Source organism: Prionailurus bengalensis, chromosome A3 (assembly GCF_016509475.1).
Source record: "Prionailurus bengalensis isolate Pbe53 chromosome A3, Fcat_Pben_1.1_paternal_pri, whole genome shotgun sequence".
Taxonomy (NCBI): Eukaryota; Metazoa; Chordata; class Mammalia; order Carnivora; family Felidae; genus Prionailurus; species Prionailurus bengalensis.
In genome coordinates, this window is record NC_057354.1 from 25,231,239 (window position 1) to 25,257,542 (window position 26,304).

A 26,304-nucleotide genomic window follows, 5' to 3' on the forward strand; every position below is an offset into this window, starting at 1 on the left:
CAAAATCAAGAGTCAGATGCTTAACCGACTGAGGCACCCAGACGCCCCAGGTCCACTTTTCTGAAGGAGAAGGTCCACAGTGTTTGTCAGATTCTCTAGGGGGTATAAGACTAAAGAAAGGTAGAGAGAATGGAAGAGGCCAGGCCAGGGTCACATGGTGAGTCACTGCAAACCTGAGACTACCACTTGTGTCCTAGATTCTCAGTCACTGCCCTACACTTTCTCTCCATGGGAAAGGCCATTTTCTTCAGTGCACCAATGTACCAGATTGGTTCAATAAACCAATGCACCAGGTAGGACTAGTCAGTGGGAAGACCATGGTTTCCAAAAGGTGGAGGCTCTGCTGTCCTGCTGGCATTGCTCATGGACACTAACAGAGAAGAACTAGGAAAGAACATGGAACTACACGAGAACCATTCACTCCTGAGCTGTGCCCAGACGATCCCTGAGCAAGATGAAGGCCACGGATCCATGGCATCCAGAACGTAAATGCATTTCCAGTAAGACGTACTCTGTTCTTTGGTTCCGATTGTTGATGCACGTCATGCTCAAGTCTTGTATATGCTTCCACAGGCTCCACTGGATACCGTGCTAGCCTTGAAAGAGTCAACTCCCAAAGCAAATGACAGATTGATTGAACACAACAGCAAAGTATGAAAATTAATTGAGATATTTAATAGACAGTGCAAACCATAATTTCATCTGAATATAAATGTATGCACATGTTTCCAATGAGTTATCTATCAGTTATCACAAACAGCAACAAGGACCTTAGAGCTATGTTAGAAAAATGTATATAGCTGGAATTTAACTCTACAATCTCACTTGCTCTCAAGAACACCATTCATTTCAAATCAGTGTCACAAACTCCAAAAAACCAGGGGAGTACGAGTGAGGGGTGGGCAGAGTGGTAAACACAGGGGCCAGTATACAGGTGATGGACAGAAATACAGCTCTCAAGGAACCCAAATCAGATGCATTATTACAGCTAAGGACAAGGAAAAGCCTATGGCTTTAAAAAATGACTCTTCTGCCAGTACCATACAAGTCTCACAGAGATGTGCGACGAGTCAACTGACTTAAAAGGACAGAGGCTACATTTTCAGATCATTTCAACTGCACACGGTCGACCCTTTCCATTGAGGTTCAGCAGTGGAGTTAGCGTAGTCCAGAAGCTCAATGTTGGATTTGCAAATACAGTTTATTTTACAGAAATTCAACATTATAAACAGCAGGCACCTCCCACCCACCCCCCGCCCCCCACCCCCCTCCCCATCCCGCTGGGTGCAGACCATGCTATGCAGAGAGTGAGCAGTGATGTGGCCCTACTGCTTTGGAGGGAGATTCAGGAGCGATGGAACCTGCCTGCACCATGTCCTGCCTGCCCCACACACGCACATGCCTGCCCGCTGCACAGGCCACCAGAGTCTGTCTGGGCCCAGCCCGCATTGGACCAGTTAAATGGATCCAGCCCAGTTCTCCAATTCCTTCATGTCGTCCTCTTCTTCTTCCTTCTTCTTGGCTGTGTAAAGAGAGAAAGGGCTACTTAGAAGCTGGTTACAGTGCTCTCAACACATCCTGGCTGGGTGCCAGGGCTGTGCCACATCATGTCTACAAAACAGCCCTGCCCTCGCACCCAGCCTTGTGGCCAAGCTATCAGCAGACTGTTTCTCTGTGCCTGAAAGCTGCAGCATAAAACTCCTGATAACAGGCATACCAGTTCCCAGCACCTCCCCTCCACCAGCACTGAGGCCAGGCAAAACAAGAAGGATTCTACCCTGAGAGTCTGTCAGACTTCAGGTGAGGCTTCCATCCAGAGCATTCAAGGAAGAACCCCAGAGGAGATCTAATCCTTGCCAGCACTCCCCCTCCACATTAAGTGGCTTGAACCACCTCTCCACACCCACTAGTGCCCTTTAAACAGTGTGTGGATGTGGACCCCCTTTGCCTGAACCCACCACAGGCTGCTGACTCAACTTGAGGGACCATTTCCTCTCTGTATGTGGGAGGGTAAGAGGACAAGAGCCTGGTTACACCGCTCCCTGGGTTCTCCCTCCATGACAAATCAAACTGCTATATCTTTTCTAGAAGTCTGGTGTGGAATACTTCTACCAAGGGTGAAAAATGGAGGAGGGAGGGGGAAGAAGGAGCAGGCAGAAGAAAACGAAGGTTTTATAGAACCAGGTCTCTAAAAAAAGCCAAAGAAGTTTCCTTCCCACAGTGGCTGCCTCTGAGGCCCTAAGTTTTTATAGGTGTGCACAGAACAGGCTATTAGACGGAGTAAGAGCTGTCCTGGAATTAAACTCTCACATCTTCTTCCAGTGCCTAGAGCTTTGTCTTGTTTGGTGACATAGGAAAAATCATTCTGGAATAATAGTTCTCAACTGGGGGTGACCTCCCACATACTCTGCAGGAGACATATGGCAGTATGGAGACATTTCTGGTTGTCACACCTTGGAGAGGACAGAGCCCAGGGGTGCTGCATAAACATCCACAGTGCATAAAACAACCCCCTTCCCCCAACCCAAAGAATTACCTGACTGTGTTAATAGTGCCAAGGTTAAAAAACCCTGTTCTAGAGAAAAACTAGGAAAACACAGGTGACGTTGTCTCTATGGCCGTCAGAACAGATTTTATGTGGTTCTCAATCCTGGGCAAACTCAGGACCCAAACTGACACCACCACATGGCATCAGGGATACGTCATGACTGGGTAAGTACTCACTGGGTTTTGATGGTAAGGTTATAGAGGGAACATTTGGTAGAGGGACTGTTTCGGGTCCACTGATTTCCAGCAAATTCTTGTCTAGCTCCTCCTGTTCTAGTTCTTCTAATTCTGCCATGAGCTCATCCTGGTAAAAGGAAACACAAGAGTGAGAGAGATGTCCCTGGGAATCCTAGCCCCTGAAGCAGTACCTCTTTCCTGATGGCTCAGGGGACACACACCCCTTCGAAGAAGGTCAGAAGAGAGATGAACTCCAGGTCCACACTCTGTGATTCAAACCCTAAACATGGTTCTACTGGTGAAGCTAACACACCAGCAAGCAGTTATGGAGTCTATATCCAGGGTCCTGCACTAGCTGTCAGCATTTTGAGAGAAGGGATTATACACTTGCTCTTAGCCAAAAGGCCAAGAAGCGATTCAGAGAAGGGATTATGTATTTTCATTCCTATTTCTTTATCTCAGAACTGGGCACACTCCATGAATGTTCAGGAATACTTGCTGAATTGAAATTGACTTGACTAGTCCATCAAATTTTAGTCTGATAACATGAAAACCCTGGTGCTGGGAGCCACAGGTGAAAGCCAAAGGCTGTACTGTCAGCTACACCGCGGGAATCAGCATGAAGAGGTCCAGTGGAGAGGACCTCACCTTCAGTGGCCTCAAATCTAGCACAGAACGAAATACCTTCAACAGGGCCTGTTATTGGATTTTAGAAAGCTAAGAGACCCAAGATCCCAATTGCTACAGCAGAAACCAGCAGGTGGCCGAGTTCCAGATGGATCCCACAGGGGTCAGATACAAATGCTCCTTCCTTGGCTTCATCTTTACCTCAAATCAGAGTTGCCTGAGGGCAAATCCTATACCAGGGAAAGGTCACCTCAGTTGCCACAGCTCTGAGCCTAGGGTCCACCACGAAAGGTGTAAGATAATTATTTACTGAAACCAATTACCGACCTGAAGCCTGCTGAAGAGTCCCTATGAAGGTTCCTCTACTCAACCTAAACTTCTACATCAAAGAGTGAAAGCATCTCTAAAAATCCAGAATTAGGGAGAGTTAATACCATGCCCTGTTTATGTCCAAGTCTCTGGAGGGATGAGAACTGGTGATTTCCAAACCACCTACACCCTACTGGAGAGCCTTCAACAGCACATCAAAAGGTGGCTTGGGTGTCATTTGTGGAACTTGTGAGAACTGCATGAAACCACTCACCTCATCAAACTCTTCTCCAAATCCTACAGGTTTTGAAATAGCTGTTGAAATCTCCTCTGCAAGTTCTTGCTGGTCAGCAATATCCTGCATTAACTCATCAACTTTATCGATGTCCCTTCAAATGAGATGGACAGACGTAATATTAGACATTCAGTCTGTGTGAAGAGGGCCTACGAGGCAGGAAGAGAAACCCCACTGAACACAATCTGCTTCCTAGCGCTACCCTCTATACCCGCTATAATTATTCCCTGTGAAGAATTACTTTTTTGTCTTTATTGTCTTCCTCCCCCTTTTAAAACAGAGAAGCACAGAATCAAGAGGATGGAAGTATTCTTAGACATCATCTACTCCCAACACCCTAAGGAAATAAGGCTTAGCAAAGTTAGATGCCACATTCACGATCTCTCATGTAAGCTAGTAATAAACATGTCAAATGAGACTACAGGACTTTAACTCGTGGGCCAGTAAGCTCTTCTTCAAGCTCAAGGGCAACTCTAACACCGCACAGGGGGAGATAAAATCACAAATCATAAAATATAGCTGTGCCACTTGACAGTTCCTCCCCATCTACTCAGATCCACTTATGAGCCTCCACCGGGCTCCAAAAGAAAGGCAAACATATAGAATTATTTTCTATATACTATCAATCTTATAAACAATCAATATAATAAACACACACATATTTCAAAGTATGCATAGTGGTTCACTGAGACGTGCTCTCTGCTGGGCATCTTGGAGAATGTAGAAATTTTTTTTAATGTTTTATTTATTTTTGAGAGAGAGACAGAGCATGAGTTGGGGAGGGGCAGAGAGAGAGGAAGACACAGAATCCAAAGTAGGCTCCAGGCTCTGAGCTGTCAGCACAGAGCCTGATGTGGGGCTTGAACTCACAAACCGTGAGATCATGACCTGAGCCAAAGCCAGACGCTTAACTGACTGAGCCACCCAGGTGCCCCAATACTTCACTTATTTAAAGGCTACTTTTCCTGCAACCCCACATTTCTAGAGCAGAGATCAGCAGACTTTTTCCATAAAGGACCCAAGAGCAAGTATCTCAGAATTTGTGGGCCATACAAACTCTGTCACAAACCTGCTGTCTACCACAAAAGCAGCCAAATAGACAGTATGTAACTTAATGGGCACAACTGTGTTCCAATAAAACTTTATTTACTAAAATAGGTGGCAGGCCCATAGGAGGCATCTTGCCAAACCCTGTTCTAGAACATGGCTAAGTACCCCAAGGAAGTAAAAAAGGGCTTCAAGTACCCAAATATATGATCCAAGTCCAAGCACTGCAACAAATGCAGAATTTTGCTCATGGGAGAGGCTCTCGTTTGGAGTCTAGTGTTACTCTGGCCTTTAATTACAACTATAACAAGGGTGGCTATCTAGTTTCTTAGGCCACTGTATGTGAGAAGTAGCCACATAAGGGAAGGATTGCTGAGGTCAAGAACATCATTTTTACAGATATATTTTTTAAAGTAATCTCTAGACCTAACATGGGGCTCAAGCTCACAACCCAGAGATCAAGAGTTGCATGCTCTACTGAGCCAGTCAGGCGCCCCAAGAACATTGTTAATATGACAGCCAAAGACAGAGCAAGGGGGGAGCCAGAAAATTCCATCAAAAGCAGATGTAAAAACAGAGAGATCCAAAGTCCTCAGAAGCACCAATCTTTTCAGGATCCCTACAGCATCAGGAAAAAGCCCTGGACAGTGATTCTAATCCCAGTTCTATCCAAGCTCACTATAACCCGGGGCAAGTCACTTCCCCTCTCTGGGACACAGTGTCCCCCTTGATAATCAGAGGCCTGGGCAAGAGGACTTTCTAAGGACCTTTCCAGCAAGAAGCTCTGCTCATCACAGTTAACTCTGAATTACTCAGAAATACAGTTTCATTCCATGTGATCTGCTTCTATAGGCAACAAGATACAGGATCCATTTTAGGAGTTCCAAAAAAGAATGCAAATTAATACAAATTCAGATGTTTGAATGGGTAAGCCAAGGGGTTGCCTAAGGCCTTGTCCTGGGATTGAGGCATTCCAGGGCCAGCACTGCCCTGCCACACGGTGCCCACCCCACCAGTGGGTGACCACGTACATGTTGTCGTGTGCAGCCTTCATGGCCTTGGCAGCATAGCCCATGTTCTTGAGCACCTCCGTGTTGGTATTGGCGTTCTCCAGGGCCTCTCGCTGAAACTCAATGGTTGATAGTGTGCCGTCGATCTGCGCCAGCTGCTTTTCGTACCTCTTCTTGCGCTTCAGTGCCTGGAGGGCAGCTGCATGGGGGGAGAAAATAGGGTTTCAGAGAGCCCAGATCAGAGTATCTTCGAGTTCACTGGAGTCTTCTCCCTAATTATAGTAGACGCACCTCAGTTGCTGCTTTCACTATAACACAGGGTTAATAATCTCTTCTATGCAAAGAGCACATTCAATTTTCTAAAAAAACTATACAAAATTCACATACTTCAAAATGCAGCAAAGCACACAAGCAAAAGTTCACACTGTGTAACCACACCCCCACAAATCAAAGAATGGAGAGGCACCCAGATGGAGGCTGCGTTTTGAGGCCATACTGCCTTAGGTTCAAACCCCAGCTCACAGACTTAGGTGAGCTACTGTGCCTCCCTGATAGGTCCACTGTGAGGAGTAAATGAGATTGTAAACACCTAGCACAACATTAAACAGAGCGGACACCCAGAAAACAGCACCTCTGATTATTATAAAGCAGCTTTTAAAGTATCATTTTATGCTAACTAAATTATAAAAACAATAAATAATTACTATACTAAATACTGGATCAGTTGGGGTTAAAATGCTCTCTCACGCATAGCTGACAACTGTAAATCGATACACTGCTTCTGAAAAGCAACATGGCAACATATAGCAATAGCCATAATGATGTTCTGCCCTATGACCCAGTAATTTCCTTCTGGAAATGTATTCAACAAAAGCAAAAATCCTCATGCCTAAAGATGGTTACTATAGCATTCTCTATCACAGAAAACAAAACACAACTAAAATAAAAAGACAGAACTCCCTATCAGGGATAAATCTAGAGTCTGACCATTTGGTCAAGTCAATGTCATCATCTGTCTATGCCTCCTGGCATGTCTATGCTTCTGTCTACGCATCTGTCTATGCTTCCTGGATCACTGGTTCCTGGATCCAGTCAGGGTAAGCAATTTGACCAGGTGCATTTGCGGCAGAGCAAGAGCCAAAAGCACATCTCCCTACTCTCAACCCGGGTTTTGTTCCCCTTACTGTCTCCCCGCTTTCCACCAGAAATTATCTTTAGTATACATCTTAGATGGTTATCAAAGCCAGAAAGAAGGCTCACCACAGACTTAAACATAAGAAATGGGCTGGGTCCGGGAAGCTGCCCAGCCCTACCTTGGCCTGGACAGCCCTAGCCTTAGATACATACGGACACACATATTATGCACCCACACACACATTCCCCATGTCCCTGAGTTCCAGACCACAGCCATGTCTGGTGGGCTCTCAGAGACATGCAACTGCCCTCCCTACAGGGCTGTGGTTTCTCCACATGTCACATGAATAGGTTCCATGCTCCTTTCACTCATGCTCCCTGTTAGCCTAGGATTACATCCTTAAAACCATTTGCCAAGGGAAAATGGCCTTGGCCTGCACATAAGCAGTCCATACTTCCTCTAAAAGCAGCAAACAAAACCACCAGGAAAATTCCTCCAGCCAAAGCATAAAGCAAGCTAATGAAAAATGGCAAAAAATCTGAAGAACAATGAAATGTGCCTACTTAAAAGCTGACAAATGGGGCGCCTGGGTGGCTCAGTCGTTTAAACGTCTGACTTCAGCTCAGGTCATGATCTCACGGTTCATGAGTTTGAGCCCTGTGTCGGGGTCTGTGCTGACAGCTCAGAGCCTGGAGCCTGCTTTGGATTCTGTGTCTCCCTCTCTCTCTCTGCCCCTCCCCCATGTGCGTGCCCTCCCTCTCAAAAATAAACATTAAAAAAAAAATGCTGACAAGCCATTCAACCTATTTCCCTTGATTCCTGTGTGAATGGCCTATGACTTCAAGTCATACCCAGGTGTCCCCAAGACTCCTCTGAATGAACCCCTTCAGCTGCTAATACTAAGTCATACATGCTATAAAAGTACCTCACAAAACGGCAACTCTTTAAGGTAGAAATGACCACCATCTGGGGCACCTGGGTGGCTCAGCGGATTGAGCGTCCAACTTTGGCTCAGGGCTCAGGTCACGATCTTGCAGTTTGTGAGTTCAAGCTCCACGTCAGGCTCTGCGCTGAGCTGTCAGCACAGAGCCTGGAGCCTGCTTCAGATTCTGTCTCCCCTTCTCTCTATCCCTCCCATGCTCATGCTCTGTCTCTCTCTGTTTCTCAATAATAAATAAACGTTAAAAAAAAAAAAAAAAAGACCACCCTTTTTAGCCGACGAGGAAACTAAGGTTCAAACTCAGGTTACCTGGTAGTAAGTGACACAAGAGATTAAGTCAAGTGCGGAACTCCAAAGTCCATGCTTTGCCATTCTGTTGCACCTCGCATTTAATGAAAAAGGTAGGATCCTGCCCTGGAGGAGTCATCTAGTCCGGCAAAGAGTGTCAAGGAGACCGTGGAAACACAGAAAAGGGAGTGCAAATCCAACCACATCATTCCTTTGCTTAAAAACCCTCAACATCTACCTGTACCCAGAAGACAAAGCCTCCATGTGATTTAATGTAGCCGGTAAGATCCTGCAAGGGACTGGGGTTCTCACCACAGGTCAGGTTCTGGGAGCCCTTTGCCACTGAACATCACGACAGAGGGAAGATCTCCTGGTATGTAAGTGCTCAGGGCCCGGAGCTGTTTCCTTGTGTTTTCCTTAGTGTCATGCTGCCTTTCCACAGAAACTCAGACACATTCTAATCAACAAATGATTCTCAAACCTTCTCAGACCACAGATGCCTCTTTCCCAGGTCCACCTCCGCCATCCCCATCACCCATGGAATAACCCCAGCCTATAAAAACTTGTCTGCCATGTTCATGAGTAAAGTGAACAAGGTTGACTGACTGGCTGCTGTGTGGTAAGTAAACAAGATGGTTGTGGCAGTCCTGGCCACCTTCTTACTTAACAAAGAGATTGGAGCTGAGAAAGGTGAAGCGACTCATCCAAGTCACGCTGCTATTTTGCATGGAGGGGAGGGTTCAACCACTGGTCTGCATAAACCCCCAAGGCCTCTGCTCTTCCCACACAGGCTCAGAATGATGGCAAGTGACACTGGGACAGTTCTTAAGCATGAACAATGAGATGACACATCTGCCTTGCTTTTCGGTGCTCTGAGTATAGCAGAGGCCTTGATTTTGTACAGTCAGCTACATTCTGATTTTTTTGTTTTGTTTTCAGTTTAAAAACAAATTTCTTCTTCTTCTTCTTCTTCTTTTTTTTTTTTTTAATGAACTCTTGTATTGAGGGCTGACTTTCAACAGATGGCGAGGGAGCTGTTCTGCTACATACAAAACCCCAACCCAGAAAGAAGCAGGTCGTCCATGAATGGTTTAGCACCAACATCCCCATACATTCTGATTTTTTAATTTTTTACGTTTATTTATTTTTGAGAGACAGAGCATGAGCAGTGGAGGAGCAGAGAGAGAGGGAGACACAGAATCCGAAGCAGGCTCCAGGCTCTGAGCTGTCAGCACAGAGCCTGATGCTGGGCTCAAATCCACAAACTGTGAGATTGTGACTGATCTCTTGGACACTTAATTAACCAACTGAGCCACCCAGGCGCCCCACATTCTGATTTTTAAAATCAAATTTATTCTTTCCCTATTAACATCACAGATTTAGAACTGCTTTAACTTTTTTTCTACTAGATTTTCAATTGGCAGTGACTCCTTACATGCTAATCTTACATTTCTATGATCTCCACCCTACTTATAAACTTCTCTAAGCGATAAATGATATGGAAACAAATACCCAAACATACCAGGGAGGTAAGCAAGGGTCCCCCATGAAATGTTTATATTTTTCATGTTTACAGACCAACACAGTGGCTAGTACATAGTAAGTGCTTCATACATATTAAACCGAATCTCTAATTTCATCTGTATTTAAATTTTTCATATATTTTATGCAAGGTTCTTCATGTGTGATGCACCCACATTTTATCACTTGTGTACTTCTGACTCAAAGGAGAAATGATAACGTCTCATTGAAACACTGGCTAAAATGACCATTTGGCAGGATTCTTTCCCTGCATTCCTCCTGCAGGAACTTCTATAATCACATGCCCTACCCTCTCTTCTCACTGAAAAGTATGTCCTGAGACTGGAAAAAAGGCCTGAACAGAGCTTTGTTCTCCAGGGTTCCCATTCTGCCTGCAGGGTTCACACAGTCTCTTCCTCTCCATGTAGCAAACTCTCCAGGACGGTGTCTGGCAGGACATTTGATTTATCTATCCCAATCTAATCCTGTGTGTACCTCTCAACCAGTTAAAAATTTCAAAGAGAAGGGGTACTTAATTCATTTTCTCCCTTCATACATGGTTCATGAGTAAAGTAATCTTGAAATTAGACATGGGGTCACCATTTGGGCTACAAGATATATAAACATAAATATTCACAGCACTTAAACTACTCTGTATCTTAGAAACAGTGTGGCACAGTGGTGAAGTATAACTTAGGCCAAATTAAAGGAGCAAAGTGCCACTTTTCCTGCATAGTTACACTTAAAAGTAAAATATCATCCATCCCAACCTTATTTCTGACCACAGAAACTTACTTCTTTTTTCTCCTTTTTTCCCAAATGTTTATTTACTTGGAGAGAGAGAGAAAGAGAGTGTGTGCCTGCATGAGCAGGTGAGGGGCAGAGAGAGAGGGAGAGAGAGAATCCCAAACATGCTCCACAATGTCAGCACAGAGCCCAATGTGGGGCTCAATCTCACGAACAGTGAGATCATGACCTGAGCCAAAACCAGGAGTTGGAGGCTTAACCAACTGAGCCACCCAGGTGCCCCCAGAAATTTACTTCTATAAGTAGCCAAAGTTTAAAGGGCCAAACCCAATGTTTTACATAAATATATGCTGGCTCTTAATGTCTTACTTTATATGTCTCTAAATTCCTAACGATTGGGTTAAAAAACAAAAACAAAAACAGTACTGGGTTCTCATTACAAGAAAAAACAAACAAACAACTGTGTGAGGTGATGGATATTAAACTTATCGTGGTAACCATTTCACAATACACACATACATCAAATCATTATGTTGTATACCTAAAACTGATACAACGTTAAGTCAATTATATCTCAATAAAATGGGGGGCAAAGGGAAAAAAAAGTACTGGGTTAACAAGGAGTTTATCTAAATCAAATAAAGAGGTGTCCAAAGAAATCCCTTTTCTGCCAAAGAACCCTAACGTCATTCATAAGCACAGCAGCTTTAACGACTAAAATCTAGGGGCACCTGACTGGCTCAGTTGGTGGAGAATGTGACTCTTGATATCAAGATCATGAGTTCAAGCCCCACAATGGATGTGGAGCCTACTTAAAATAAAACAAAATTTTAAGAACAACACAACAAACAACTAAAATCTAACTCAGGCCAATAGAAGTTAAAGAGGTTGCTTTTAGATGGAAAAAAATAGTCCTTGGAATCTCCATATTTAATTATGCCTTTGCCGGTTCCAAGAGAGTAATTACAGCAGCAATTACAGAATCTAATAACCAGCTTTATTGGCTCTGAAAGCTGAAGCAAAAACAACTCCAACCATGTTGAAATAAACACTGGTCTCCAGACAGTTGCTTCATTAGACACTCTAAACAGCTATTTGGAGGAAAAATACAGAAGAGATACCCTATGAAAGAGAGCAGTTGAAAATGCATTCACCCAGGACTGGAAACTCCTTCTGTAAGGCACCTGCTAGTGACAGTACAGAAACCATTTTCGGAGAACACATCAATTCAATACAACTAGATAGGATGCTCCTTTCTCTTAGGCAAAGGCAGATCTGACTTCTCTTTGAAGAGTTGCTAAGGAGGGCAAGTTTGCCTGCTCTGATCTGGGGGCATTCAATATAGGGGCCATGAGCCCAGGGCATCTCTACAGATGCTAAAAAGTCATAACTGTATGCTTAGTGACTAATACAGAGAGATTTAGACAATGGCTAGAAGGAGGGCCTACTAATAACCTCTCACCGAATGAATGAATGATGGTGTCTACAGTCCTTTCAAAGACCCAAGATTCCACATCTGAATTCATCAAGCAAAAGATACACGGACTAGGAGGGAAGGAGGAGAGTGCAGTTCCTTTCCCACTCTCAGCATGAACTACACAGCAAACACAAACATACTCCAGAGGACACCTACACACAGATGCAACACTAAGTGGGAATTCTGAAGAACATTCAGCAGTCTGATCATGGTAGGGCTACTGGCAGGCAGGCAGCTAAGTGAAGCTGAGGGAGCCCTGCTTTGCCTGCCTCCAGCCATCATTCAGATGCTCCCTGCTCATCATGCCCATGAGTAAAGCCTCAGTTGTTCAGGATACCCTCAGCCAAGAAAACCACATCTGGCCTTTAAGCCACTAGTCACGGCTGGGGTTACCTGTCATCTACCCTGTGTATGTGGGCAAGAAAAGACCCAAAGTCAAAACAACCCAGTTGATCACCAATGTCAAAGAAAGCCATCCTCCTGCAGGGATGGTTATTAGTAAGCATCCCGCACCCCATGGCATCAGATGTCCCACCAGACCCGACCAAATGAGTTCCAACTTTGGCATCAAAAGGGGGAAGGCTGCATGCTTGAAGAACTCACAGAAATACTTATGTCCAACCTGTCTCATTAGAGAACTGAGAAAAAATGATGCCCAGAAAAGGTGACACAGCTTGTCAGGATCATATAGGGAATTAAAGAAAGAACCAGAACCCAGGTCTGCAGCCAGGGCTCTTTCTACCACCTTGACTCTCTTATCTCCAAATCAAGTTGCTACAAGTAAACCAGCAGTTTCCCCACCATAAGGAAAACAATCTCCTAATGGTCTTCCATCCAATTTCCAAATTCTGCCCTTTGCAAACCTCATTTAAAAGCTCATGCTGGGGGCACCTGCCTGGTTCAGTCGGTAGAGCACACAACTCGATCTCGGGGTTGTGAGTGTGAACCCCATCTCGGGTGTAGAGATTAAAAATAAAATCTTGAAAAATAAATAAAGCTACCAATATTCTCTCCTAAGTCCCCAGTTAGAAGAAAAAGAAAAATTAATGGAAAAAAGGTGTAACATCTTCCTGGTTCCAGAATATTTTCCCTACATGGATGCTGTGGATCCTGTCCACAGCTGCAGAAAAAGGGGCCTGGATGGGCTCTCATTTCTCTACCGTGTATAGAAGTGGCAGGAATAGCAATAGCCTGCGTCTACAGGGGCTACAGAAAGGTCTCAGAAACCCAAATGTGCCTTTAAGCCCAAACAGAGGCTGTTTTGTGTTCATCATCATCACTCAATATCTCAGGCTCACCTGTGAAAAAGAGGGCCTCATCCTGCAAAAGCCTTGGAATGTTGTATTTATTAAGCCCACACGGCTAGAGTACAGGCGAGAGGTACAGGCAGCATTTTTCAGAGCAGCCTCCTTCTCTGTGATGTATCTCCCCGTTCCCCTAATTTGCTCTCCGTGGCCTGGAGCTAATGCACTCCATTTAGAGATGGTAAAATAAGTACTTGTGTATGACCAGGAAAGTGGAGTCTGAAACCCTGCTGACTTCATCAGCAAACACACAGGGAGTACAGTACTCACTGCAAGGAAAAATCCTAGAGAGACAGAAAGAAGCCCCTTATCTGCTTAACAGGACAAAGATGAAAGAAATAAGTCCCCCAATCAACAATCTAACAGAGTATCAAATTGTTCCAAATCATTTAAACAGCACATAGAAAATATGTTCTGCAAAAGTCAGATAAAGGCAGGATAAGACACCTTCAAACAAGCTTAGAAAATGCTGGGTCATGTCAAGTTAACATGGTCATTTAGAGAGTCTAGCAGTTCAGCTGTGAGTTTCAGTTCCATTATCAAGTAAACTCTGAGCAAATTACTGAATTTCACTAATCCTCAGATAATAATATTCATCTCATAGAATCACTGTGAGGATTAAAATGAGATATGTTTGTGGAGCACCTGGCACAGGGCCAGACATGCCAAGTGCTTAATAAGTGGTCATTGGTATTATTCTTAACTGCAGGAATTCTCAGAGCCTGTTTAATTTTTTTTTTTCAACGTTTATTTATTTTTGGGACAGAGAGAGACAGAGCATGAATGGGGGAGGGGCAGAGAGAGAGGGAGACACAGATTCGGAAACAGGCTCCAGGCTCTGAGCCATCAGCCCAGAGCCCGACGCAGGGCTCGAACTCACGGACCGCGAGATCGTGACCTGGCTGAAGTCGGACGCTTAACCGACTGCGCCACCCAGGCGCCCCTCAGAGCCTGTTTTAACAGAAAGAGAACCACCACGATCACCACCTACTCCCCCCTCCAAAAAAAAAGGATAGCTTGGGGGGAAAAAAAAATTTAAAACCACCTTGATTACTTAGCCAACATAAGCTTCATCATCCTTGGTCCTGGTTGATGTGTAGTGGCAAGGGGCACAAAGAAAAGACTGTGAGGCTTGGTGGCAGAATCCTGGCTCTGACGCTGGACTGCAGTAAGTAATTTCACCTCTCAAATTATTTCACCTCTTCATCAAATGGAAAATGGATAACACTACCCCAAAGATGAATGAGAAAGATAATCTCTCTGAAAATACTCAATAAATGCGAGCATTCTCCATCTTGCTCATTTCTTTAAATTTCTGCCCCTCTCTCCTTGCCTATGCCTGACATTCTCTCGGGGGAATCTCTGTGTCTTCTTTTCTCTATCCTGTTCCTCCCCTTAGCCCAGTGCGTCTCTCCAAGAAAGGGTTGCAGCTGTGGATCAGTGAGCAAAATATAATAGAGAACAGCAGCTAACATTTATAAGTGGCTTCCTGGGTGCCAGGCACCATGACTGGTGCTTTACATGTTCACTGGATCCTCCCAAGAACCCTATAAAGTAGGTACTGTTATTGCCCCATTGACCGATATGAAAATTGAGGTTCAAAGAGTTTAACACCTGCCCAAGTCATATGGTTACACAGTGAGAGGCCTGAGATCGATGCCAGGCTGCCTATCTGCAAAGAGTGTGTTCTTACTCCATGGAGAACATCTATCTACCCTGCACTGAGGAGGCAGGTGGCCTGCTTTTGCCTGAGCCTGGGGATCTGAGAGCCTCCCGTGCCTTCCCCACACAACAGATTCCACAAGCTAGCAGCCTGGCACCAAAGGCATCCAGAGGCAGCTCAGTCTGCCCAGAAACACTTGACTAATTGGTAATCCATGAGGGTAGGCAGTAAAAGCCTTTGGCTGAAAAGACAATTTTTTTTCCCTACTGGATTTTAAATTGGTTAAAGGTACATGTGCTAAAGTCCAACCATTTTATTAGCTCCTCTGCATTTAGGTTGGCAATTCTACATAAATGGGGAGATTGTAATGAGTGGTTTTCTGTTTTAAAGAATATCTGCTTCGGGGTGCCTGGGTGGCTCAGTTGATTGAGCGTCTGACTTCAGCTTAGGTCATGATCTCACAGTTTATGAGTTTGAGCCCCACATCAGGCTCTCTTGCAACATGGAGCCTGCTTTGGATCCTCTGTCTCCCTCTATCTCTGCCCCTCCCCTACTCACATGTGCTCTCTCTCTCTCTCTCTCTCAAAAATAAACAAACATTAAAAAAAAAAAAAAAAAGAATATCTTTTCCCTCATGCCTGCCCTGTGTCTTCCCTAGACCACATGCTCCTAAAGAGTGGAACCTACACTTCTGTGCCCCTAATAGCACTGACACAAGGAAAAGAGATGGGGGTACTTCATAATGCCCAACTTTGCCCTGTCATTTCTTCTGAGGCCAGTGGGCTCTGCCCTCTGTCCTCTCACCCCATAATATCCTAGATCTTTTCCCCAGAACCTAAAATGACCTTCCCTCTATATTCTAGAAGACCCAGGGACCACAGCTATAAGAACTTGGTAAAGTTTCTCAAACTTCTGTCACTTGCTTATGTTTTCTTTCCTGTATTAACTCCCAGTGGAGTGCCTAGAACTTTATTTGTATTTATTTTATTTTATTTTTTAAAGTAATTTCTTTTTTTAATTTTTTAAAACGTGTATTTATATTTGAGAGACAGAGAGAAACAGAGCATGAGCAGGGGAGGGGCAGTAATTTCTATACCCAACATGGGGCTCAAACTCACAACCCCAAGGCACCCCATGATGCTTAGAACTTTAAATTTTTCTCTTTTTTTATGTTTATTTATTTTTGAGAGACAGAGTGTGAGCGGGGGAGGGGCAGAGAGAGAGGGAGACACAGAATCCAAAGCAGGCTCCAGGCTCTGAGCTGTCAGCACAGAGCCCGACACGGGGCTCAAACCCATGAACCGTGAGATCATGACCTGAGCTGAAGTCAGCCACTTAACCAACTGAGCCACCCAGGCGCCCCAATGCCTAGAAATTTAAAACCAGAGTCCAGGGGCCTGTTTACGTGACAGTGAGCCTAGGACCTCCCTTTGTGACTACATCTGAGGGGAAGTAGCAGAGACTCAGAGTAAGCAATAGACTGTTCCAGACTAGGTCAGTGGGAGTGGCCTAGGCCATAAGCAAGAAGAAAAGATGGCCAAGGGAAGTCCACCCAGGGTAGCAGTGCAAAGGCCTGTGAGGCTGCTCCCTTTTGTTCCAAAAAGGGCAGCTGATGGCTTTTCAGGGTTCTGCTGCAGCTGGGTTCAATTCAGGCAGGAAGAAGCCCCATTTCAGTTCCCAGACACAGCAAACATCCAGAGAGTAACTCTTGTGACAAGGGTAACTCAGGGCCAGATGGGGGTACTAGCATCCCAGGAAGGAAAGTGATCTGCCTTTAGTTATTGAGGGCCACAGTCAGACAGCCTGTGCTTTGGGATCCTAGGTCAAGGTTCTTTTCTGTATGCTGGTCAGGGCACAGAATTTTATTTAAGCAGCTGTCAGAAACGGAAACTGAGTACCCATGCAGCCCACAGATATGTCTTAGTTGTCCCATGTCTTAATACATAAATTTGAATGTTACATATTTCACACAAATATCCAGATTTTTGGCTTCCTTTCGATACTGCAATTTTTCTGGCAACAATCCAACATAACTAAGTAGCAGCTATCCTTTTAGAAAGGGCACACACTCTCTAGTTCACCTCAGTGCCCACCACTTTCCACTAACATATACATGGCCATGTTATTCATATACATGTCCTGACTACCCCATAACACTAGACATTCATCTTAGGTATGGAGGAAACAGTTACGAGTTATCTGGAACAATCCCTTACCTTCAGGCAGTTAAGGTTATTCCTAATCTAAAGACAGGCAACCAAAGGTTCAACAACTTGTTCAAAGTCACAAAGTTAGAGGTAATGGCTAAGAAGAATCCAAGCCAGGTACCCTGTCCCCTGGGACAGTGCTCCTTCCACTACTCTTGAGAAGACTTATGTCTAGACAGAACCTGGAACATGGGTACTGTGATCATGGATCTAGCTTCCAGATCTAAATCTGCCATGATCAAATTACGTCCCTGAGCAATGCCCCTTTTAGGGCTCAGACTCTTCTCATCAAGGACATAAGAAGGATGGATTAAATGCTTCTTCTAAGGTGTTCCTCCAGCTCTAACAATATATGAACCTATATAGTTCTGAAATTTCTAGTAATTGATTAAAACAAATACAAAGGTTTCTTCTGATTGACCCTGTGTGATCTTGAAACTGTAATTAACATCAATATTCTCCATTTCCTGAGTATTTTGCATAATGAAGTTTTCTCTGTCCAATAAAATTAGCAGTATTTCTTTCAACTGGTTTCACAAACTGTGCTAGAAAAATCAGAGACTCCTTCTGGCATCTGAACTCAGCTGCTCCAGCTGGGGAGAGGAAGTCAGCATTCATATTCAACAACTAGCCACAAATGTCATTCATACACATCATTCAGGAAGAAGAGGTAATTACAGTTAGAATGTAAAGCCAGAAGCCCTCACTCTCCATTTCTTTGTAAGTTCTGGCACTGCTGACGTCCTCTCTCTAAAATGGCTCTCTCCTGTCAGTCTTAGAAGATACCCTAGAGGGGCACCTGGGTGACTCAGTCAGTTAAGCGTCTGACTCTTGATTTTGGCTCAGGTCATGATCCCATGGGTCATGAGTTCAAGCCCCATGTTGGGCTCTGTGATGACAGTGTGAAGCCTGCTTGAGATTCTCTCTCTCTTCCTTTTCTCTCTGCCCCTTAATCCTCTCTCTCTCTCAAAATAAATATAAATAAACTTAAAAAAAAAAAAAAAGATACCCTAGAGGGTCTCTGGCTCCCATAATCATTTATTCTTGGGTTTTTCTGGATCCTTTCTCTCCTCTTCTCAATTCCAAATGGGTGGATGGACCTCGAACCTTGATCCTGAGTTCTTTATACACATACCTGAGCTAAGACCTGTTTGCAGCCTTTTATTTTATTCCTTCATTTAATCCTCACAATAAGGAATTAGTCTTAGTCCATTTATAGATAAGGAGATTTAAACTGGAGAGATTAAGTAACTTGTTAACCTCTCAATGCTTGTGAATAACTGGCAGAGTCAGGATCCAAATCCTTATTCCTTCTGCTTCCAGCCAAGATAAAATGGTAGGGACTACCTAAAACTTAACCTCCTACTTAAGAAAAATGAAACGATTTTCAAGACACAGGGTATCAGGTAAAAAAAGGTCAGTGATCCCTGAGATGGGAAATAAACTAGGTGACAACTCCCCTACTTTATTGCTTTGAGAGTTTCCTAGGCCTCTGTGCAGGGAGAGAAACCAGGCAGAGTCTGGCAGGCTTCCAGACTTGACGAGATAGAGCTAAGAGTCTAGAAAGACCAAAGTGGCTAGAGTTCACAGGAGACACAGTACCAGAGAAGACAAAGCTGGAAGGGGGAGAGAGGGGAGAAGGGAGAGAGAAAGAGAACACAAAACACAAACTCTTGGAGATCTGTAGAGAGCCCTCTCAAGTATTCAGCAAAATAGTGATCAGGGAAAGAACCACTCAAAAGGATTAGAGAGAACAGTATCAGGTGCTCACATGGGGCTGGTTACAGTACCTGCTCCTCAGCCATACTGGAAAACCTCACAATTCATGGGGCTTTGGGTAGAGTATTCAGAAAGGTCTTGTCTTGGGGCTCCTGGGTGGCTCAGTTGGTTAAGCTTCTGACTCTTGACTTCGGCTCAGGGAATGATCTCAAGGCTCATGAATTTGAGTCTCACATTGGGCTCCACACTGACAGTGCATAACCGGTCTAGGATTCTCTCTCTCCCCTTCTCTCTGCCCCTCTCCCGCTCCCTCTTTCTCTCTCTCTCTCTCAAAATAAATAAACTTTAAAAAAGAAAAAAATATGGGGCGCATGGGTGGCTCAATTGGTTAAGCATCCAACTTCAGCTCAGGTCATGATCTCGTGGTTTGTGGGTTCGAGTCCCACGTAGGGCTCTGCGCTGACAGCTCAGAGCCTAGAGCCTGCTTCAGATTCTGTGTCTTCCTCAATCTCTCTCTGCCCCTCCCCTGCTTGTGCTCTCTTTCAAAAATAAATAAATAAACATTTAAGAAAAAAAAAGAAGAAGAAGGGTCTGTCTTGTCTGAGTGGTGGGAAATAAATAGCCCCGCTTTGGTCCCACCAAATAAGTTTTAAAAGCAAGACCCAAAAACACAAATTGTTACCAACAAAATGAACTATGCCCAAACAAAGCTTAAGAATATTTAGTGTGGTGCCTGGGTGGCTCAGTCAGTTGAGCATCCTACTTCGGCTCAGGTCATGATCTCATGGTTCCTGGGTTCGAGCCCCATGTCAGGCTCTGCACTGATAGTGCAGACGGAGCCTGCTTGGGATTCTCTCTGCCTCTCTTTCTCTTTGCCCCTCCTCCACGCTCTCTCAAAAATAAACAAACATTAAAAGAAAAGAGTCTCTTAAAAAGAAAGATATTAAAAAAATATATATATTTATAGGAATACAGAAATATCCAATACCCAGTAAGGTAAAATTTCCATTTGACATCTGATAAAATTAGCTAGAAGGAAAATGATACCAGACGAAAATACAGCCCTATACAGAGGTATGAGGAGCACCAGAAAGAATAAATACATAAACATATACAGCTTTCTAATTAGTTAATTTAAAGAGATTTATTAAGTAATCTCTACACCCAATGTGGGGCTCAAACCCACAACCCTGAGATCAGGAGTCGCACATTTCACTGACTGAGCCAGCCAGGAACCCCACTTTTTAATTATTTAAATCTCTTTAAACAGAAAAACCAATAATGTAGTGAGGGGTTTATAACATATGTAAAACATATGACAGCAGTAGCACATAAGCCTGGGGGAACGGAGACTGTACCACTGTATGGTTCAGGTACTGTATGTAAGGCGATAGTATCACTTGAAAATAGAATATATAAGTCAAAGATGTATATTACAAACTCTAAAGTAAATATTAAAAATAACAAAGAATTACAGCTAATAAGCCAACAAAGGAGATAAATGGAATCAAGAGAAAAAAATGGTAGCAAAGAACAGATGAGACCAATTTTTAAAAAGAGCAAGATGACGGATTTATATTTAGCCATATCAATAATCACATAAAATGTAACCATCTAAATACCTCAATTAACAGGCAGAAGTTGGGGCACCTGGGTGGCTCAGTCAGCTGAGCGTCTGACTCTTTTTCAGCTCAGGTCATGATCCCAGGGTTTTGGGATTGAGCCCCATGTTGGGCTCCACGCTCAGTGTGAATTAGATTCTCTTTCTCCCTCTGCCCTTTCCCTCATTCTCTCTCTCTCTCTCTCTCTCTCTCTAAAATAAACAATGGGCGGTGGGGCAGTGGGCACCTGAGTGGCTCAGTCGACTGAGCATCTGACTTCAGCTCAGGTCATGATCTCATAGTTTATGAGTTGGAGCCCCACATCAGGTTCCCTGCTGTCAGCACACTTCCAATCTTCTTGCCCTCCCCCACTCACACTCAAAAATAAACATTAAAAATAAATAAGTAAATTAAAAAATTAAACAATAGGGTGCCTGGGTGGATCAGTCAGTTAACCATTGACTTTGGCTCAGGTCATGGTCTCACAGTTCATGGGTTTGAGACCTACGATGGGCTGTTTGCTGTCAGCATAGAGCCTGCTTCAGATCCTATGTCTCACTGTCTCTCTGCCCCTCCCCTGCTTGCGCACGCACACATGCACACTCTATCTCTCAAAAATAAGCATTTAGGGGCGCCTGGGTGGCGCAGTCAGTTAAGCGTCCGACTTCAGCCAGGTCACGATCTCGCGGTCCGGGAGTTCGAGCCCCGCGTCAGGCTCTGGGCTGATGGCTCAGAGCCTGGAGCCTGTTTCCGATTCTGTGTCTCCCTCTCTCTCTCTGCCCCTTCCCCATTCATGCTCTGTCTCTCTCTGTCCCAAAAACAAATAAACGTTGAAAAAAAAATTAAAAAAAAAATAAGCATTTAAAAAATAAACAATAAAAAGAAGTTTACTGTAAAAAAAAAAAAGCAGAAGTTATTGATTAGATTAAAATCCAACTACATGCTGCCAACAAAAAACACACTTCAAACATCAAGACAAATAAGTTAAAAGTAAAAGGATGGATCCCCAAAAAATTAAAAATAGAACTACTCTACAATCCAGCAACTGCACTACTAAGTATTTATCCAAGGGATACAGGTATGCTGTTTCAAGGGGCACATGTACCCCAATGTTTATAGCAGCACTATTGACAATAGCCAAAGTATGAAAAGAACCCAAATGTCCATCGATGGGTGAATGGATAAAGAAGATGTGGTATATATATACAATGGAGTGTTATTTGGCAACCAAAAGGAATGAAATCTTGTTATTTGCAACAACATGGGTGGAACTAGAGGGCATTACGCTAAGTGAAATTAGTCAGAAAAAGACAAATTTCATATGACTTCACTCATATGTGGAATTTAAGATACAAAACAGATGAACATAAGGGAAGGGAAGCAAAAATAATATAAAAACACGGAGGAGAACAAAACATGATAGACTCTTAAATATAGAGAACAGAGGGTTGCTGGAGGGGTTGTGGGTGGGGGATGGGCTAAATGGGCAAGGGGCATTAAGACACTTGTTGGGATGAGCCCTGGGTGTTATACGCAGGGGATGAATCACTGGATTCTGCTCCTGAAATCATTATTGCACCACATGTTACAATGTAACCAAGGTTACACTACACAAAAGAAGGCTGGAATGGATATATTAATTAATATACCAAAGTAGATTTCAAAGCGAAGAATATTACCAGGAACAAAGAAGGTCACCTCATAATCATAAAGAGTTCAATTATCAGGAGGATATAACAATTAGAAACATTTATAGACCTAATTATAGAATTTTAAAATACATGAAGCAAAAATGGATAGAATTACAAGGAGAAACAAATCCACAATTACAGTCAGATTTCAATACCCTTCTTTGAGAACTGATATAGACAGGAAATCAGTGAGGATACAGAAGTCTCGAACAGCTCAAAATCAATAAACTTGACCTAACTGACATCTATAGAAAATTTCACCACCAACAGCAGAATACTCATTCTCTTCATGTGAACATGGAACATTTACCAACATGGACCTCATTCTGGGCCACAATACAAAGCTCAATAGATTTAAAAGGATTCAAGTCATAAAAAGTATGTTCTCTAACCATAATAAAATTAAATTAGAAGTCACAAACAGAAGATCTCAGGAAAATTCCCAAAATACTTGAAAACTAACATATTGCTAAATAACCCATAGGTCAAAAAAGAAATTGAATGAGAAATTAGAAAGTATTTTGAGGGGTGCCTGGGTGGCTCAGTCAGTTAAGCTTCCATCTCTTGATTTTGGCTCAGGTCATGATCTCATGGTTCTTGGGCTTGAGCTTTGTGTTGGGCTCTGTACTTACAGCACAGAACCTACTTGGGATTCTCTCTCTCTGCCTCTCCTTGGCTTGCATGTGCACTCTCTCTCTCAAAGTAAATAAATAAAAATTTTTTAAAAAGTATTTTGAATGGAATGAAAATATAACACATCAAGATTTGTGGGATGTCACTTAAAGCAATCCTTAGGGGAAATTTTATAGCACTAAATGCTTATATTAGAAAAGAAGAAAGACCTCAAATCAGTGACCTCAGCTTCACCTTAGAGAAACCAGAAAAAGAATAAAGCCTAAATTATGCAGAAGAAAGGAAATGAGGATCAAAATGAAAATCAATAAACTAGAAAACAGATGTATGTTAACTAGACTTATGGTGATCATTTTGCAATATATACATATCAAATCAAATATGTTGTATACTTGAAACTAATATGTCAATTATACCAATAAAGCATAACAAAATAAAAAATAAAGAAAATAGAAAACAGAAACAATGAAATACAAATAGAAATCAATGAAATAAAAATCTTGTTCTTGGGGCACCTGGGTGGCTCAGTCTGTTAAGTGCCCAACTTCAGCTCAGGTCATCAACTTGCAGCTTTTGAGTTCCAGCCCCTCATTGGGCTCTGTGCTGACAGCTCAGAGCCTGGGGCCTGCTTCGGATTCTGTGTCTTCTTCCTCTCTACCTCTTCCCCACTCGTGCTCTGTCTGTCTGTCTTTCTCTCTCAAAAATAAATAAACCCTAAAAAAAAAAACAAAAAAAACAAAAAAAAACAAACACACACACACACACACACAAAAACCCTGTCTCTTTGATCAATAAAATTGAACTTCTAGCCAGAATGATCAGGAAAAAAAAAAGTTGCCAATGTCAGGAATGATGTAACATCACTACTGATTCCACAGATGCTAAAAGGGAAAGGGAATATTATGCACAACTTCATGCTAATAAATTTGAAAACTCAGATTGACAAATTCCTTGAACAACCCAAATCCATGCTCCTTCTACTATCAGGAATTATACTTTGCTTGTAATACTTTGTTACCAGAAACAAAAAAAGGCACAGCCCCAAAGCTGAAGGAGTTCACAAACCAGCAAAGAGATGGACAATGTGATATAATGACAGAGGTAAGCACAGGGCACTATGGTAGCCCAGGGGAGGGGAACCTAACCTTTGTAGTTATCACACACTTTAAAGGATGATAAGAAAGGGGCACCTGGCTGGCTCAGTCAGCAGAGCATCTGACTCTTGATCCCAGGGTCATGAGTTCAAGCTCCATGTTGGGTGTGAAGCCTACTTAAAAAAATAAATAAAATAAAAAAAAATAAAGGATGATAAAAGATAGGCAAGAGAAACATATCCCAGGCAGGAGGAACAGAAAGGCACTGAGGGGGAGGGGGAGGAGTAAGGAAAGATAAAAGCTCAAGAGAGAAACTCAAGAACAAACTTGTATGTCTTATTAAGGAGCTGCTAGACTTTATCCCAGGATTAGAGGGAAGCCATTGAAAGATTCTAAGCAGGGCAAGCATGTGATAAGATTTGCATTTCAGAAAGATCTCTCTGGCTGCTGTGAAGAGAAAGGACTGGTGACAAATGCAATAATCCAGAGAGTTTGGATTTCAAGGGCCTGAACTAAGGCCACAGTGGAGGGACTGACCAGAAGAAGATGAGAGGTATCAAGAGGGAAGACCTTGGCCTGTATCATCTGTTTGAATGTGTAGGGGAAGGAAATGAGAAAATGCACAGTCAGGAAGAACCCCCAAGTTCTGGTTGGAGCAACAAGGTGGTGGAGATGCCATTTCTCAGAGAGACTAGTAACCGACTCAGGGGAGAAAAGACGAGGTGCCCCGAGAAGGCACTTTTAAAATTACATACCAGGGCACCTGGGTGGCTCAGTCAGTTAAGTGTCAAACTCTTGATTTCAGCTCAGGTTCGTGGGTTTGAGCCCTGTGTCAGGCTCCATGTTGGCAGTGTGGGGCCTGCTTGGGATTCTTTCTCTTCTTCTCTCTGCCCCTCCCCTGCTCACTCTCTCTCACTCTCAAAAATAAATAAACTTAAAAGAATGCTGGGGCGCCTGGGTGGCGCAGTCGGTTAAGCGTCCGACTTCAGCCAGGTCACGATCTCGCAGTCCGTGGGTTCGAGCCCTGCGTCAGGCTCTGGGCTGATGGCTCAGAGCCTGGAGCCTGTTTCCGATTCTGTGTCTCCCTCTCTCTCTGCCCCTCCCCTGTTCATGCTCTGTCTCTCTCTGTCCCAAAAATAAATAAACGTTGAAAAAAAAAAATCTTAAAAAAAAAAAATGTCAAAAGCTTTAAAAAATAAATAAAATAATGTATCACTTACATGACTATGTAATCAAAACAAACAAAAAAGTAACCTAAATAAAAGAGCCAATTTCTGCCCCATCCCCAGACATGAAAAGACAGTTGTATCTATTTTTTTATTAAAAAAAATTTTTTTTAATTTATGTTTATTCTTGAGAGAAAGAGACAGAACACAAGCAGGGGAGGGTCAGAGAGAGAGGGAGGGAGACACAGAATCTGAAGCAGGCTCCAGGCTCTGAGCTATCAAGCACAGAGCCCGACGTGGGGCTCGAACCCACAAACCATGAGATCATGACTTGAGCCAAAGTCAGATGCTTAACCAACTGAGCCACTTAGGTACCCTAAGACAGTTGTATTTAAAACAGCAAACATGTATTAAGAACAACTTAACTATGCCTGGCACTTGAGCTGTGGCCTGGTCCCACGAGTGGAGTAAGGACACTGATCACACTCCTCCCACCCACCAGGTCTCAGGCTGTATGCTCTTAGCCTGCCTTACTGGAGGTGATCAGGTTCTTGGCTGGGACATAGGAAAAGCAGAGCCTGCCCTTGGTTTCCGTTCCCAGGCTAGGATGAAATGTTTCTTTTCCAACTGGCTTTTCTTCCCCTGCTTTCAGCTGAATTCAAGCCAACAAAAGCCCCCTCTGCCTGAACAAGCAAGAAAGCACCCTGGCAACTGAGATGACAAGAGAGGTCTGGGGGTTGAAGTCGATTGTGGGGAAGTGGGGAGGGGGAAATGCCAGCAGAAAAGCACTACGAAGTATTTGTCCAAAGCAAGAGGGAAAACCAAACTAGTGTTTTCTCTTAGAATCGGAGAGGCATGATGAAGTGGGTAGAGACAAATTACCCTCCTTGCCCAAATGGCAGCTTCCAAAGAATGGAGGGCAAGAGGAGCCACAGTAAGCTGGTGTCTTTCTGGGAAAGAAGGTTTTGCCTGGGTCCACAATAAATAGGGGCACAGAATCTCAGTGTCCTGGAACCCTAATGCATATCTCTATTTTCACACTTTAAGAATGGGAACTCGGGGTGCCTGGGTGGTTCAGTGAGTTAAGCATCTGACTCTTGATCTCG

The 26,304-nt window shown here is 43.5% G+C and overlaps 1 protein-coding gene across 1 annotated transcript in view; it reads right to left on the reverse strand.

The window, feature by feature from the left end:
• Positions 1 to 654: 654 nt before the first annotated feature.
• Positions 655 to 26,304, reverse strand: part of CHMP4B (charged multivesicular body protein 4B) — a 53,784-nt gene continuing 28,134 nt past the window's right edge. The window contains exons 2-5 of the mRNA XM_043602563.1: positions 6,034 to 6,211; positions 3,935 to 4,049; positions 2,725 to 2,851; positions 655 to 1,522 (exon numbers count right to left, since the gene is read on the reverse strand). Coding sequence (XP_043458498.1) covers positions 1,458 to 1,522; positions 2,725 to 2,851; positions 3,935 to 4,049; positions 6,034 to 6,211 — 485 coding nt within the window. The 3' untranslated portion in view covers positions 655 to 1,457. The remainder of the gene's footprint in view (positions 1,523 to 2,724; positions 2,852 to 3,934; positions 4,050 to 6,033; positions 6,212 to 26,304) is intronic.